The sequence below is a fragment of the Galeopterus variegatus genome, unplaced genomic scaffold (assembly GCF_000696425.1).
Source record: "Galeopterus variegatus unplaced genomic scaffold, G_variegatus-3.0.2 Scaffold2368, whole genome shotgun sequence".
Lineage (NCBI taxonomy): Eukaryota > Metazoa > Chordata > Mammalia > Dermoptera > Cynocephalidae > Galeopterus > Galeopterus variegatus.
The window spans coordinates 86407-103061 of NW_007728479.1; the positions used below are offsets into that span (position 1 = coordinate 86407).

Consider the following 16655-nt stretch of genomic DNA (forward strand, 5'->3'; position numbering starts at 1 on the left):
GCTCAACGTAACACAACTAATAAGTGGCACATTCAAGATTCAAACTCAGGAGTTCTGTTTTCAGAGCCCATACCCTTAACCAGTAGGTTATTCTGCCACTCTAGTTTGTATCAGGCCTTACCTCTATGTAAGGTTGTAAATTAACATAATTTCATTATTTGTGACTTAATTTCTCACTAGTCAAGTTTGAGAGAAGAAGCCATATTTTATTTGCCTTTTTATCCTTCATTAAGCACTGTTTTTTCCCATTGAGATTCTTAGTGAGTGAATGAATGAATGAGTAAAAAATTTCAATGACTATTTTTTCCCTAATTTTAGGATCTTCACATTATATAGCAAATCACTACCACTTGATCTGGCCTGTCGAGTCTGGGATGTATTTTGCAGAGATGGGGAGGAATTTTTATTTAGGACTGGATTAGGTATCCTTCGATTATATGAAGATATTCTCCTACAGATGGACTTTATTCACATAGCACAATTTCTAACTAAATTGCCAGAAGATATCACATCAGAAAAGCTGTTCGGCTGTATTGCAGCCATTCAGATGCAAAATAGCACCAAAAAATGGACTCAGGTAGAGTGACGTTTTTTCTACCTTTAATAGATGTTTTAAAACATTCAGTTGAAAAACCAAAAACCAAAAACATTCAGTTGACTTCTTGTAAAAAGTTATGTTTTTCTCAAATTTAGTGCTCAAATTAAAAAATATATATCTTTTAAAAATTATTTTTGGCTTTGGAAATGCAAGTGTTTAAAATAGATTGCCTCCTTTTCACCTATTCAAACCTAGGGCTTTATTTTTATTTAAGTCCAGTAATATTTTATGTTTAGTAAAATACAACCCATAATAGTCATTATTTGCTACAGCAGTTATATAACTACTTTGGTACTTCAAATAGACAACAATTTTATTAAACACCTGCTATACAGTAAGGGTTTGCAGTAGAAAGAATATAATATATGATCCTGGCTTTTTGTGTGCTTAGTCTCGTTAGGAAAAGGAACATACTGGGAGTCAGTGATGTAAAAAAAACAAACATATTGGCAGTTAAATGACATAAAAAGAGCATTATCACTTGATCATAAGGAAACTAGGGAAGCAAACATATTGGCAGTTAAATGACATAAAAGACAGTATTACCACTTGATTTGTGAATGATACAGACAATTGGCATTATAAGTTCACAGCTTTATTGCTTATGAAAATAAAATGTGTGAATATTGGTCCAGAAAATGTTCTGTTACCAAATGATAATTACAAAATATTTGGCAATTGATGAAAATTAGAATCTAATCATATTCCATAAAATTGAGTTTTAAAAAACAAGGGGATTTGAGAATGGCAATCTTTCAGGGAATAGAGTTAAGTATACTAAAGCTTTTTTTATGTTTATAAACTTTAGTTATTTAAAACTCTTTAATCTGGGTGGTAGTTATTGAGGATTAATCTTTATTTTATGTAATTTCCAGGTCTTTGCATCTGTAATGAAAGATATTAAAGAAGGAGACAAGAACAATAGTCCTGCTCTGAAAAGCTGATCTACAAAATGAACAGGCTAATTGAAATATAAAAAATGTTTTTTTGGATAGAAGTTTTTGTTTCCTATGTAGAAAGCATGGAAGAAAATGTTAGAGAAATCTAAAAGAATCAAGAGGTGGAAAACTGCTGATTTTAAATCCCATAGCTGAAATAAACAAAATAAGTAACTTATTGGCAGTATTATATTGAAAAATATTTTATAGGTGGAGCCATTTTTCAAAGGAAAGTTTCAATGGCTAGTTCATACTCCATAATTTGGAGTGAACAGTTTAACGCAATAAATTTTTTAAATAGCTTTGGAGATACTTCAAATTTTTACATCTTTTCTTTTTTAACAATTACCACAGTGGCACTTTGGAGGTCTGAGTATGATTATTAAATACTACTTTAACCTCCAAAATACTATAGTACAGATATTATCTCCAGATCTGACCGTTTGAAGATACTACAGACCAAGAGTAAGCACTGACTGTAAATCATATAAGTCACTAAAGATGTTGTTTACCTTCATTCACAGGTTGGAGCAAATTTGGGTTTTCTGGGAAATGGAAACATTAGTGGGAGATTATTGTTTGTTTAGGTGTTTTTCCACAATATTGTGTCTATTTGTTTTTGAAGGGAAATTCTTTCTCTTCCTTAAGGAGTTCCTATCAAAGAGTTTTAGCCTCTCTGTTTCTAACAAACTGCTCATCTAGTAATTTTACATTAAGAAAACTAAAAACTGGTAGAAGGAAAGTTCTTTGCACTTTAATGGATTGAAGACTTGACTTTGAGAGTAAGTCCAAAAAAATAAATGAGGATTTTCCCTAGTAAGAATTAAAAGTAATGAATCCTGAGAGTTCAAGCATGCTACTCAGCAAGACTTTAAATTTTTTAGTTAAAATAACTCCACTGTCTGTAGAAACAAAATTTGTTAATTTCAGTTTAAAATTTGAAATCTTAATACATAGCTAAGTCCATGACTTGTAAAACACCAGGCATAATTTTTTCTAATCAGTGGAAATAAGAGTAAAATAAGAAGGTAAAATTAACTTTTTTTCTGAGTCTAACTTTGATAGCATTATGGATAAAGAAATTATTAATCATTGGTAAATTGGCATTGTTTATTACACTATATTTAATTTTTACACCTAAACTAAATCACTTTAGTATTATTAGTGATTGCTGTATAACATGCTATTTGGTTAATAATTAGATTTATAGTGTGTTTTTATGTTGCAGTTTGGTTTGAAACGACACTTAAGCACACTATTTCTATTAGTGGTATATAGTCTTTACACTAACAAGCTTGAGATCCTTGTTAATGTAGTGACTGCCTCTTTAGGAGTATGGGACCAGAGGATGCCCAAATATTTTTACCCCATGGGTCATTCTAGTTGAGGGACTACTAGTGGAACCCTCAGAAGTTAACTCCTGTCATAGGGGCTTGTTTAGTGGAAACCGGCAGTGTAATAAAATATTGAGGGAGTAGGATGACCTTTTAATTCTGGTAACTACATCCTTGGTATTGGTGTTTCTGATAGAGGGAATGTAACCTCTGGCAGTAATCTCATTGAGGTTATTCTACTTGCCTAAATTTAATCTTACTTTTATGTATTCGTTCCCTGAATTGGACCTAAGTTACTGTATTTCTTTTTCTTATTTTTTATTGTACAGTTTCTTTACCTTTCAAGTATAAATGTGTATATAAAATGTAAATACAAGGAATTCACTAAAAACCACTCATAACAATTACTGTGTAAATAAAACTCGTAAGCAGAGTAATTACTTGAAATGAGTCTTTATTACTTTGGGGATATCTGGTTTATTTAACCACATCAGGAGGAAAAAAGGAATATGCTTTTTTTTGGGGGGGGCTAATTTCTCTTCTAAGGGATGCATTATACCTTCAGTCGTGTGAGACTGACAGTACTGGCAGCTAAAATATTGTACTGTATCTTGTCTTGAACCTGGTATACAGGCAATATGTGGTTATTCACACCATCAGTGTATGGCAGTTTCTGTTTTTGTTTTCTGGTTAAAGTATATTTTATAATTAGGGGCCGGCCTGGTGGCGCACTGCTACAGTGCGCCGCTTGGGAAGCACGGTGGCGCTCCCGCCGAGGGTTCGGATCCCACATACAGACCGGCCGCTCACTGGCTGAGCGAGGTGCGGGAGCAACACCGAGGGTTGCGATCTTGTAGCCGGTCCCGGTCCGTTACGGGCGCGACACTGAGGGTTGCGATCCGTTGCCGGGCACGAAAAAAGACAAAAAAAAGGAGAAAAAAAAAAAAAAGTATATTTTATAATTAAAAAATAACTTTTCCTAAAATCTCAATATATAAAATTTAATATGGTATTTCATTTGTCTACTTGATATATATATTTTTCACTTTATTGTTCCTTTAGCCCAGGTCTACATTGCATTATTTAAATGTGCTACTAGATTAGCTCAGTTGGTTACAGTGTGGGCTAACACCAAGGTCCAGGGTTTGCTCCCTTTACCATCCAGCTGCCAAAAAAAAAAAGCAAATAAATGCTACTAAAAGATTCCAATAACTATGGTTTTCTAAAGTCAACTTTTGTTGATTTCTTTTGAATTGATGACCTTCATATAATGTTATTGGTTTGAGTATATTTGTTTGACTTTACAAAGGTTAGGCAGCATTTGCACAGTGTATTGAAATTTTCAAAGACTTTGACTTTAGGGTAACAACTTTCATTGTATCTTATGAACTAATGCTATTTTTACCTATAACAGTCAGCTCTTTAGAGTCTATATTTTTGGAAGGTATAATTCTGCAGCATATAATCATAAAATAATTTATCTTCATAATATCATATGGTTTCATTTGATTTCCATTTCCTATTTTTGTTTGGATAAGATAAAATTATTTTATATTCCAAGAGCATATTCAGATATCAGGCATTGGTAAAAAAGAGGCAAAAATGGTGTGAGATAGTATTGGAAAATCAGATTTTAATTTTCCATGATTAATTAACAGATAGTGTCAGAAAACAAAGTCTTAATTCTGGAAAAAAAAGTGATTTTTGTATTGAATTCATATTATTTTGCTGTTTGACAAGAATTGTCTAAAATATGAATTCTTAAATGTAGTAAAACGTCATTAATTAGAACTTTACTGCTACACAACATGTAAAAACTAAAATGAAATGTAAGTTTTAAACAAGATTTCAGGGAAACTAGCCATCTCAGAGAGAGACTTTGCCCTTTAAAAATATTGCTTGCTTACTAAGAGTGTAGTTGAAATAGAAGTGGGTTACATGGAAATCTGAATTAAAGCAGTAACGTTTGTTAATCCCTGATTATGTGCCATGCACTGGCGCTTAATATTTTGTTAGGCTACATACAATTGTAAGGCTCGGGAAGTAAGCAAAATTGCTTTTCTTTCTAAACACGCTTCTATTCATATTGATCATCGCTTTGTTCCAATTAATGAGGTTTTACTGTGTGCATCTCATTTGTGGCCTGGATTTATTTTCTAATAAACACCAGAAAGGAAACTTAACTTTTTAAAAACTGAATCACAAAAGTGTTTAATTTGTTGAACATTTGAGTAAATGGTATTTTTATGATTTTATTAAATTAGAGGTAAAATAACTTTTGTATTACAAGGTATTTGGAAAATCATTTTTGTAATAAAAATGTAAATTATAAACTGATACAGACTTGAGGGAGTATATAAAATTGGCAACAGAAGAATATATACATTTCTTTTTCATTTTTCATCTTTAGGTATAATACTATGCACAACAGTATTATAAAAGCAGAGGGTGACGCTCCAAATTCTCTTGGTCTAGGCAATATTCATAATCAATTTTGTAAGTAGATGATGTATTTTCATTACTACATAAATCCCAAGGCTTTTATGTTTTAATTTTAGCATCTGAAAGCTTTGTAGATTGTAAGAGGCTCTGAATGCCTGTGTTTGGATTTTAGTTTCACTGAGAAAAGATAAATTGGAAAGTATTTGAATGGTAGGGCAAGTGATTTTAAATAAATTGTATTTTTGTACCGGTCAGCAGCAAAAAAAATTTCAATAAGGTAATACCTCATTATTTTGTCATAATATTTATTCTGATTTGATTTTTAAAGCCACTTATGTGAGCCCTCGAAAAGTAAACATCTCACCAAACTTTTAATTAGACTACATGTTTTATAATCTTTTAAAAGTGTAAATCAGATCCTATGATTTCCTTGCTCAAGATCCTCTAATGGCATTCCTCATAATAAAAATCCAAAGTCTGGCTTGGTCTACAAAGTCCTACTTAATCTAGTCTCCGCCCATCTCTCCAGTTTCAGTTACCACTTAACCTGTTTACTCCTGTGTAGACATAATGGACTTCTTGCCATTTCTTAATCTGTTAACCTTCTTACTACCTAAGATCTTTTACTCTTGCTGTTCCCTCTGAAATGTTGTCTGTGTCTCTGTATGGCTTATATTTTCTTTTCATTCAGGTCTCTGCTTAATGTCACTTCCTCAGAGGAGGAGTTTTTCTCTAGACATCTATTCTCGTGACCTCATTCTGCTTCATATTTCTTTATAGTGACATTGTTTCATATAGTTCTTTTTCTCTTTCTACTGCAGTGTAAACTCTGAGGTCAGAAACATTGTCTGTCTTATTTACACTGAATTGCTAGTACCCCAAATAGTGTCTGGCGATACCTATGATGGATATGGGCAATTGGATATTTGTTTTGGTCCATTCCTCACTGAATTTATCTTTCATTTAATTTTTTTCTATTAGAGAAATTATGCAATAGGCCAGAAACTCAAATCAAATTACTTCTGGCTTACTTTGAAACTTCAGCATTTTATAGGTTGGGTAGACAAGAATGAAGTAGAGGACAGAAATAGGTATATCAGGAGAATTGTGGGGACAGAAAAGACAAGAGATGAGTGTTTTTATGAAGGAGTGATTAACAGTGTTAACGTTGCGGTGAGGTTGAGATAAGAACTGAGAGGTGTTAGTTAAGTTAACAGCATGGAGGTAATTGATTGCCTTAGTGGAGGTACTTCAGTGTGTGTTGTGTGTGGCAACCAGACAGATAGTTGAAGAGTAGTTGAAGATAGATGGGAGGCAAGGAATTGAAGATTGCTAGTGTAGATCATTCTAAAGTAAACTGTAAAGGGGAAAGAAGGTGATAATAGTGGGTGGGGGAAAAGGAGGATCCCTCTGTCCTTTTCCTTTTTTAAGATGGGAGAGATTTAAGTATTTAAATACTAATGGAAAGGATTCAGAAGAGGTTCAAGAAACAACGGAATAATGCATAATCTAAGATTTCTGAATAGGCTGCAGGGAGTCGGATCCGGAGTATAATAACATGAAGGAAAGTGGAAAAGGTATTCAGATGCAGGTAAGTTTATAAATTTGATGTTGGAAAGCTGAAAGGAGAATTCTGTCTTGCAGCTATTGTTTACTTTGTAAAGTGGGCAGGAAGTGGGGCCATCTAGTATAAGCCAAAGGGGGCAATGGTTTTGTTTTGACTTCTATGATTGGGTGGATGGTGAAGCCATTAATACAAAAAGGATTCTATAAGAGGAAAACATTTTGGGTGGGTAGGGAAAAATAATGACTTGTAACATCTTATTTAGAAGAAAATCCCAATGCCTCATCTGGTCAGTGTTCATCTGACTTTCTTTGCCACTCCCCGTTGCCAACTCTGCTTCAGCCGTACTAGCCTTCTGATACTCAAACATGCCCAAGTTTATTCCTGCCTTAGTCTCTGCACTAGCTGTAGTTTCTGCTTAGATTGCTCTTCTCCTAGGCTGGCGGGCCTGTTGACATTTGATTCCCTGCTTAAGTGTCAGTCACTTCTTCAGACACCCAATACCTAACCTAAAATAATCAAATCACCCAGTCCTAATATTTTGCAGAGTACTTCTCACTTCCCCTCCACCCCCCTTATTTGCCCCAACTCCTGGAATGTAAGTTCCACATCAACAGGGATTTACTGTTCATCGCTGTACAGCTCCTATAACAGTTCCTGGTACCCAGGAGGCATTTAAATATAGACCCTTAAATAAAAGTGAATGAACAAAACTTTTCACAGCCACTCTGAGGGCAGGGTCTGCAATATGGCAAAGATGTGTCTGGAAATGCACCAGCGCACTTTTATTAACAAGTGCAGGGCCAGATATTAGTTGAGATGTCTGTCTTCTGAAAATCAGATGAAATAGCCTTGAATTCTGTCTCCTGTGTTTGGACAGATTGCTCCACACTTTCAGGAATTAGAAGGGAACTTGGCCTTCAGCTGATCATCAAAACCTGTAGAGCAGATGCTGCAAGGAAGAAAGTATGTACAGAAAAGCTTTATATGGAGGAAAGACTTTGGGAGGTGGTCCACAATTGAGTTCAAAAGAAAGAATAAGGGAAGATTTTCAGTTCATCAGGGGAAAACCCCATAAAAAGTAGTGTTTCAGAAGTCAGAGGGAAAGAAATTTTGGAGGATATGTTGGGGAAGATCAAAAATCTTAGAGTGAGACTGAAAGCTATTGTCTTTGATTAGGAGGAGGCAGGATTTAAGAGAAGGTATTAATAGAAACTACATTTTATCTAGAAATATTTAACTAGGAGATAAAAGACGTTGGTTTGGCTCATCTGTTTTATCACAAAGTGACTAGGCTTCTGGACAAGTCAGTTTATCCTCTCTGAGCATCAGCTTTCTCACCTGAATGTAGGAATAAAAATAATCTCTGCTAATCTTAAGAGTGTTGTTATGACGGTTGGAGAAGATGATTATGATGGATGTGCACTGTGAACTTAAATTGTGCACGTACAATCAGTAAATTTGTTGGAGTCAGAATAAAGGAACAGGTAGTTACGTGGCAGGTATGCCATAAATTCCGAGCAATTGGCAGGGGGGAGGAGAGGCGGGAGGCAGACGAAAGAGTTGACAGGGGTTGCAAAAAAGAAAAGGGGGGGTTGAAAGCAGAAGTGAAGGCCAGCGACAAGAAAAGCCATGCTCTTTCCTCCAGCGCTCACTCTGTAACTATTGCTGCGTTTGGTTCCCGAATCTTCCGTCTCTTCTGCTGGCCAAACCGCTCGGTTTATCACTGCTTTCACCTCTTTCTTATCCTAAACAACTTTCTTGAACCTTGCCATAATCTTAATTTCTTGTTCTTTCTCTCTCCCATTCCACTCACAAAAGAGCCTTCCTCTGGGTCATTTCGAGGGGGCGGGGGGTGTGCACTCAAATTGTGAACTGCTTACTGAGGGTGGCCGGCGAGGTTGGCAATACTTGTTTTTAACTTCCTCACCTGGGTACTCGTACATCTTTCCCAGCTAAAGGATCATTGGTTGGTGTTTAATCGCATCAGCCAGGGTGTGAAGTGCCTTGCAAATTAAGAGCGCTACTGAACAACAGTTCGGCACCTTCAACAAGTACGGGAGGAAACTGGGCTCTCCACAGTCGGCAGACTCGCCCAGTATCACAGCGGTAGTTAAAGGGAGAATTTTGCAGCACCACCCGGTTTCCCCAATATAAAGGTCCAAAGAAACGCTCACAGCTGCCGCAGATCTGTCCCGACCAAAACCAAACTGCGCCAAATCTCGCGCTGTCGAACCCGGGGAGCGGGCGGGGAGCACGAGGTGTCGCGAGACGACAGCGTTTTCCCGCGAAGGAGAAGCGCGCGTTTTTGCCTGGCTGGGTGTTCGGGTAGAAGGCTGGGCCGGCAGCGGCTGTGAGGGTTAGCGCGCGGTATTGAGGGCGCTGTGGCGAGGAGACCCGGTTCCCCGGGTAGCGTCCAGTCACGCCGGCGGAGCGGCCTGCGAGCAGCCGCGGTGAGTGCAGAGAGCCTTCCTCCTGGCGCGGGCGGCGGCGTTCGGGGCGGGTGCGCGCAGCATGGAGGCTGCGGCGGAGCTTGTGGAAGGGGGTCGACCCCAGGCAGGGACAGAGGAGGAAAGGAGGAAGGCGAGAAGGCGTGGGGAGGCGAGTGCAGGATACCCCGGAATTGCACATATTTCCATGCCGTAAGAGGTTTTATACAGATAGCTTAATTTTCCCGAGAATATCGATTTGTACACTCGGGTCCGGGCAACTTGCTGAGTTGTGAAGACCTACGGTGTCTTCTGAGGTGATGCTGTTGTCCCCGTGGTCATGTGCATTTCAGAAGGGAGGAGTGTTGTTTAATGTCAGAGTTGAGTAGTTGCTAGTTTTTTAAAAGTGCAGTTTAAAAGCCTTTTCCTCTCTTAGGGTCCCTAGCTCCAGAAATGGTTGAACAACCGGAGACGGCCGTGATTACCCCAGCCATGCTAGAAGAGGAGGAACAGCTTGAGGCTGCTGGACTTGAGAGAGAGCGGAAGATGCTAGAAAAGGTAAATTAGGAATAAAGTTCGTCGTCATTAAAGCTGGCAGTAATCTCTTGTTTCCTCGGGGTTGTGGTTTGTGTTCTTCGCTTTAGTATTTAGTGGGCTTTTTCGTAAACTTTAAAACAGCTCTTTTGTATGTATACAGTTACTATCTTTGAGAAACCTTTGCACGTGCTTTGAATGATAAGCTCCTATGAAATGTAGTCATGGTGTACTATAAAGTGGTCTCATCTCTTTTAAGTGGGCATTTCCAACTGCATGTTTAGCCATTATAATTCTTTAGAAGTCGATAATGAATTCTGTCTCTTGTCATCCTTATTTCCTTTTTACATTAGTACCCCAAATGTATGCCTGATGGCAAACGTTAATCTCTAAAATTTGTAGTAATAATATACCAGACTAAGGACAGCAGAAATTAGCATCAATCAAAGGCTAAGCTGGAATCTGGGTCTAATAATTTCCTTGCGGATTAGTGCTGTTTTCCACCTAAGTGATCAACTTGCTTTATTGTACTTATGGTTTTCTTGTGCAGAGTTATTTACTGGTATTTTGTAGATTACTAAAAGCAGTTTTTAACCTCTGGGAAATTCGATTTTTGTTAAGTATACTCTAGCATTCCACTCTGTTGCTTAATTCTTGCATATGCAAGGAAAAAAATAGCCAGCTCTATGCACTGCCTAGTAAGTGATTTTCTTGTATTAATTTATTTAGCCCTACCAATATTGTGATGATACAGGTTCTTTTATTATTCCCAGTAAATGCTGAAGTCAAATTTGAACTCAGGCTGTCTCCAGAGTTCCTGTCCTTAACCACTGTGCCTCCAGGAAATGCACATTAATTTAATATTGAATTAACTCAATAACAAAACTACTTAAGTTGGGATATAATGCACTCCAAAAATAGGTAATAACGCAGTTGGTTCAGTTGCTATTTTATATTAAAAATAGTGATTATTCTTGTTAGCATTGTTAATACTTCATGAGCATTTATTATGAGTTGGCATCATTTTGAATGCTTTACATGTATTTATTTACTCATTGAATAGCCAACTATTCTAAGAAATAGATACTGTTATTAAACTTATAATTACTATTACTATCATTAAGTTTCCTGGTTTAATTACTTGGATAAACTACTGTTATTGAAGTACTTTGTAGTAGGTTCTATTCTCATTTTACAGATGAAGAAACTGAGGCACAGAGAGGTTGCCTGGGGTCCCACAGCTAGCAGATGGCAGAGCCAAGATTTGAATGTAGGCCATGTGGTTCCAGAATTCACACCTTTTAACTAGCATGCTATACTTTCACTCCAGTAATACTAGTTCTGTTACTACTGATTGTCCATGGTTGACCGTCAACAGTTAAGGTAATATGTTAACATTTTCCTTTGAGTCCTTTTGTTTCCGGGAAAATGTGAGTTAATAGAATTGGGAGATCTGCCTTGAAACACCTTTCCTTATTCCGTGAATTCTCACGGTATTTTGTTTATTACACAGTATTATTATTTTTGTCATTGGTCGTTATGGGGATCGATCATCACTTATTTAATTTTTGCTCATTTTGTCTCTTGAGGGTGCAACACTGCCAGTTTTGTTTCTGTAGGGTGTGCACCTAGGACATATGGTATGCAATCAGTATATATTTATTGAGCTAACTTAAGAGAATATTTTATAATATAATAAAATAAATGTACTTACCAGCCATGTAACTAGGTAAATTGTAACGTATAGAACCTGAGGCAATTGCCCAGAATAGCATCAACTTCAGTGGTTCTAAGAATGATATAATAATCTTCATTTTGAGTAGCACATCTTCAGTTTTATCTTGTTTCTTCATATACCTATGAAAAGTGTTTTTGGGGTAGGGAAATACCATTTGAAGAAAAATAAGCCTAAGGTATGACAGTACATTTTCAGAATGCATTAGTTCAAAGAAAGAAACATTCTTTTCACATTTAAAAAGATCTGTCACAATATATAGTACTGTATGTATTTGGTGATGAAAAATGCTAGGAGTCAACATGACATCTGCTACATTCAGTGAATTTTTTAAGCTTGTGAACAAACATTTTGCAATCAGTCCTGAATTTATTGGAATTGTTATTGTTGACGGATAGGTATGGGATAGCTTCCCTTTCTCTAAGTTATGCATCTTAAAACCTAAAAGTAATTTTTAATCCACGTTCAATCCTTCTGTTAAAAACATGTCTTTTTCAGTCATACTAGTACAAGTGTGTAATTTTGTAAAACAGTAGTTTTGTGGTCCTTTGTTAATTACATTGTCTTTTTATGTACATGTATTGAAAGATTTTGATTAATTTTTGCACTTGACCCATATAAAAGGTTATTGGCTAGGTGACTAGGAAATTCTAAGAATAATTTTCAGAGTCTCCCTATTTGAGATTAAAAAACAGGTCTTTGGAGGCCAACCCCGCCATTATACAAAAATAAAGTTTCCTTTTCTTATTGGAGAATACAGTACTTTTTTTTTTTTTTGAGAATACAGTATTTATGGGCATTTAGAAGTACTTGAAGAGAGGAAGAGCTAACTTAACCTCAATGAGAGCATTTTCTTTGCCATAGGCAATTCTAAGGTTGTGGAGAGCCTGGAGAATGACTTTGATTTTCTAATTCTAAATTTAAGTATGATTCTTAGTGCTGTTGCCAAGGCCAGTATTCCTTAATGCAGGAACTTCTACAGAAACTCTTGAGCTCTTCTGCTCTTATTTATCTATCCTTCAAACAGGTCAGATGTCATCGATTTCCCGAAATCTGACTTCGCCAATGTTAATAATTTGAATGTTTCAGGATTTATAGTTAGTAATATACAATTTAGTACTAAGTATATATGTATCTTTTGATGCTTGTTTTAAAATTTTATAGTGATGCCATCTTATCTATAGTATAAGTCTAACTTCCTATGTTTTTCCATTCAGTAACTTTATGTAATGGTGTTGTAGATTAGGTGCTTCAGTACACATTTGATTGACTAGGCTGTACTGGAGTTAAGGAATTGGCATTTAAAGAGGTAAACTTGGCTAAGCATTTGTTTTGATTGCTAGGCGGGATGAATTGTGTTGGCAGTATTTTTCCAAAATGTTCTAAACAAATACCCTCTAAGGCATTTCTCAATCCTGGATACATTTGGCCTGCCCCTGTTTATGTGGATGAAGTTTTATTGGAACATAACCATACCCATTTATTCACGTATTATCTATGACTGCTCTTATGCTACAAAGGCAAAATTGAATGTTTGCAAAAGAGACCATATGGTGCTCAAATACTTTTTAAGATATACTGTTTGGCCCTTTACAGAAAAAGTTTACGAACCACTGAACTATGTTTTGTTTGTTGCTTTATATTTTCTGTCTTGTGCCCTCTGGTATTATTCTTTCAAAATATTTAGCTTTTCTGTCAATGTGAATTGAGAGACGGTTCTTCCTAAACTACTAGACTATTGTGTACTATTAGAAATTTCTCATTAAGGGCCGGCCCGGTGGCGCACTGCTACAGTGCGCCGCTTGGGAGTGCGGCGGCGCTCCCGCCGAGGGTTCGGATCCCACATACAGACCGGTTCCCGCTCACTGGCTGAGCGAGGTGTGGGCGCAACACCGAGGGTTGCGATCCCGTTGCCGGTAGGTCTGGTACGGGCGCGACACTGAGGGTTGCGATCCGTTGCCGGACACACAAAAAGGAAAAAAAAAAAAAGAAATTACTCATTAAGTAAATATTGCATGAAAGCAGTGTGGAAGGCAAAGGTTTGTAATTAGAAGAAGTACAGAAGTGAAAAATAAGCTAAAAGAAAGGTGAAGGATAAAGGCAAAGTTCTGGAAAACACAATACTGGGGGTGGGGAATAAGGAGAATAGGATTGTGAGAAATGATCAATTGATTTAGCAAGTTGAATGTTTTGTCAATATAGTTTTAAAGTTTTAAAAATAGAGGGTTCTAGTCCCTGGCCAATGAGATTATTTTTAAAATAATTATGCTCTTTCAAACAAAACTGGTATAAACTGATTTTCTTTTCTTTTTTTTGACTGGTAAGGGGATTGCAACCCTCGGCATGGTGTGGTCCGCACCATGCTCAGCCAGTGAGCGCACTGGCCATCCCTATATAGGATCCGAACCTGCGGCCTCGGCGTAGCACCGCACTCTCCCGAGTGAGCCATGGGGCTGGCCCAACTGATTTTCTTTTCTGAAAGCATTTGGTGGTTTGAAAACTTAAATCCAACTTGAATTAAATATTTATTTTCTGACTTTTAATTTCAAGTATTTTTTGAATGGATGTTCAACTCAGTAGAAGCCAAAAACCATATGTCCAATATTTTGATTATCCAAGCTACATCTACTGATTGCTTGTTGAACCCAGGAATTAACTTTTCAGTTATTCCAGTTTTTGATTAGAAAAATAAACTTTAGTAAATGAATTTAATCTTGTAAGAATCTTTTTTCCCCATTAATTACAGGAAATACCTTAAGCTCAAAGAGTGTTTGTTTAGCCATTTTCATTAAAACTTATTGAAAAAAGTCAATGTCAGAAAACTTTAGTAATTATGTAAATTTTTTCTTTGGATAGGCTCACATGTCTTGGGATAGGGAGTCCACAGAAATTCGGTATCGTAGACTTCAACATTTGCTTGAAAAAAGCAATATCTACTCCAAATTTTTATTGACTAAAATGGAACAGCAACAATTAGAGGTATGTATATGTGATTGATTATAGCTAATAGCTTAAAAAGGGTTTTGTAAACAGATTTATTGGGGTATAAGTTATACACAGTAAAACATACAGATTTTATAGTTTGAGTTTTGGCCAGTGAATGTATAGACCTGTGTAGCCACCAACACAATCAAGAAAGATAGTATGTTTTCATCACCCTCAAAAGTTCTCTTGTGCTGGGAGTGATCTCCATGCCTGGCCCTGGCAACCACTAATCTGCTTTCTGTCACTAGAGTTCAGTATTGCTTTTTCTAGAATATTATGTAAATGGAATTAGATAGTATGCACTCCTTATTAGTCTGTTTCTGTTGCTTATGACAGAGTACCTGAAACTGGGTCATTTATAAAGAGATCTATTTCTTACAGTTTTGGAGGCTGGGAAGTCCAAGGTCCAGGGGGTTTATTTGATGAGAGCCTTTTGGATGAGAACTCTGCAGGGTCCTGTGGCAATGCAGGTTATCACATGGCTAGAAAATGGCAAGACCTCTCTCGTGTGTCTTTAAAGCCACCAGTCCACACCCATGATAACTCGTTACTCCGTGAATTGATTAACCCATTCACGAGGCACAGTCCTCACAATTCAGTCACCTCTCAAAGGCCCACCTTTCAAATATCATAATCAGATTTCTCACCCTCTTAACACTGTTACAGTGAAGATTAAGCTTCCAACACATGAACTTTTGGGGGACACTTTTGACCCATACCATACTCCTTTTGTGTTTTGCTTCTTTTGTTCAGTGTGTTTGAGATTCACTAATGTTGTGTCCTATCAGTAGGACATTCTTTTTATTCTTGAAAAGTGTTCAATTGTATGACTATAGCACCATTTATTTATCTATTCACCTGCTGACTGAATTTTATTCTAATGATTATTTGGATGCTAGAAATTGCGAATTTTATGTTGCTGACTTTTTAAAAAAAGTGGCATTGAGGTATAATTGACAGGCACTAAATTGCACATATTTGAAATGTACAATTTTACTGGTTTTGACATAAGGATAAACCCATAAAGCCACCACATCAACCCCAAATGATTCTTCCTGCCAATTTTTGATTCCCCCACCACCTTTCTGTCCCCAGATTGCCACTGATGTGTTTTCTGTTACTGTAGATTGATTTATGTTTTCTGTTAGTGATACATTCTTTTAGCTTTCATATGTCTGAAAAAATCATTTGCCTTCATTTTTGAAAGATATTTTTTACTGGGTAAAGAGTTTTTATTCTTCAGTACTTTTTTCTTGGACTACTTTAAAGATGCTTTATTGCCTTCTAGCTTATGCTGTTTCTGACAGGCCAAAGTCCTTATAATGTCTATAAGACTGTAAACTGTTTGGCTGCTTCCCTCAACCCCATTATCTTTCAGACCTGTTTGCAGGTGTGTTTTCTACCTTTGGGCCTTTGCACTGGCTGTTTTTTGCCTGAACTCTGTTCTAGATAACTGTCTGGCTTATTTCATCATCTTCTTCAAGCCTTGGCTTAAATGTTTTCTCAATGAGGCCTGTTTTGACAACCTCCAATAAAGTTGCTGATACTCCTGATCCCCTTTACCTTGTTCTTTTCTCATTGCATTTATCTGATATTTTATTTATTATATTTGTTTATTACTTCCCACTGGAAAAATGAAGATTTAAAAACTTTTGCAAATTGAAAGAATACAATAAATTCTTGTGTCCTAGTGACCCCCATTAAACAATTATCATTTGAGATTTTGCTATATGTAGCTAAACCCTTTTTCCTTTGTTTGAAGTCCTTTTAAAACCTTCATATGGTTAAGTAAAACAAATAGAAAAACACAAAACAAATATGTAGTTCAATGAGTTACAAGGCAAATGTCCTTTTTGTCTTTTTTACTGACCGGTAACGGGATCGCAACCCTCAGTGTCGTGCCCGTACCGGGGACCGGCAACGGGATCGCAACCCTCGGTTTCACGCCCGTACCGGGGACCGTCAACGGGATCGCAACCCTCAGTGTCGTGCCCGTACCGGGGACCGGCAATGGGATCACAACCCTCGGTGTCATGCCCGTACCGGGGACCGTCAACGGGATCGCAACCCTCAGTGTTGTGCCCGCACCGCGCTCA

The 16655-nt window shown here is 36.9% G+C and overlaps 2 protein-coding genes across 5 annotated transcripts in view; both read left to right on the forward strand.

Moving 5' to 3' along the window:
* The window catches only part of TBC1D12 (TBC1 domain family, member 12), a gene marked incomplete at its 5' end in the record, with an annotated part of 70829 nt that extends 67519 nt beyond the window's left edge, over positions 1–3310 (forward strand). Inside the window, 2 exons of the mRNA XM_008581495.1 lie at positions 319–577; positions 1474–3310. Of these exons, the coding sequence (XP_008579717.1) occupies positions 319–577; positions 1474–1542 (328 nt within the window). The remainder of the gene's footprint in view (positions 1–318; positions 578–1473) is intronic.
* A 6431-nt stretch (positions 3311–9741) lies between these two features.
* The window catches only part of HELLS (helicase, lymphoid-specific), a 41366-nt gene continuing 34452 nt past the window's right edge, over positions 9742–16655 (forward strand). For all 4 annotated transcript variants that reach the window (XM_008581488.1, XM_008581490.1, XM_008581489.1 and 1 more), the window contains exons 1-2: positions 9742–9863; positions 14431–14553. In XM_008581488.1, the coding sequence (XP_008579710.1) occupies positions 9759–9863; positions 14431–14553 (228 nt within the window). In that variant the 5' untranslated portion in view covers positions 9742–9758. The remainder of the gene's footprint in view (positions 9864–14430; positions 14554–16655) is intronic.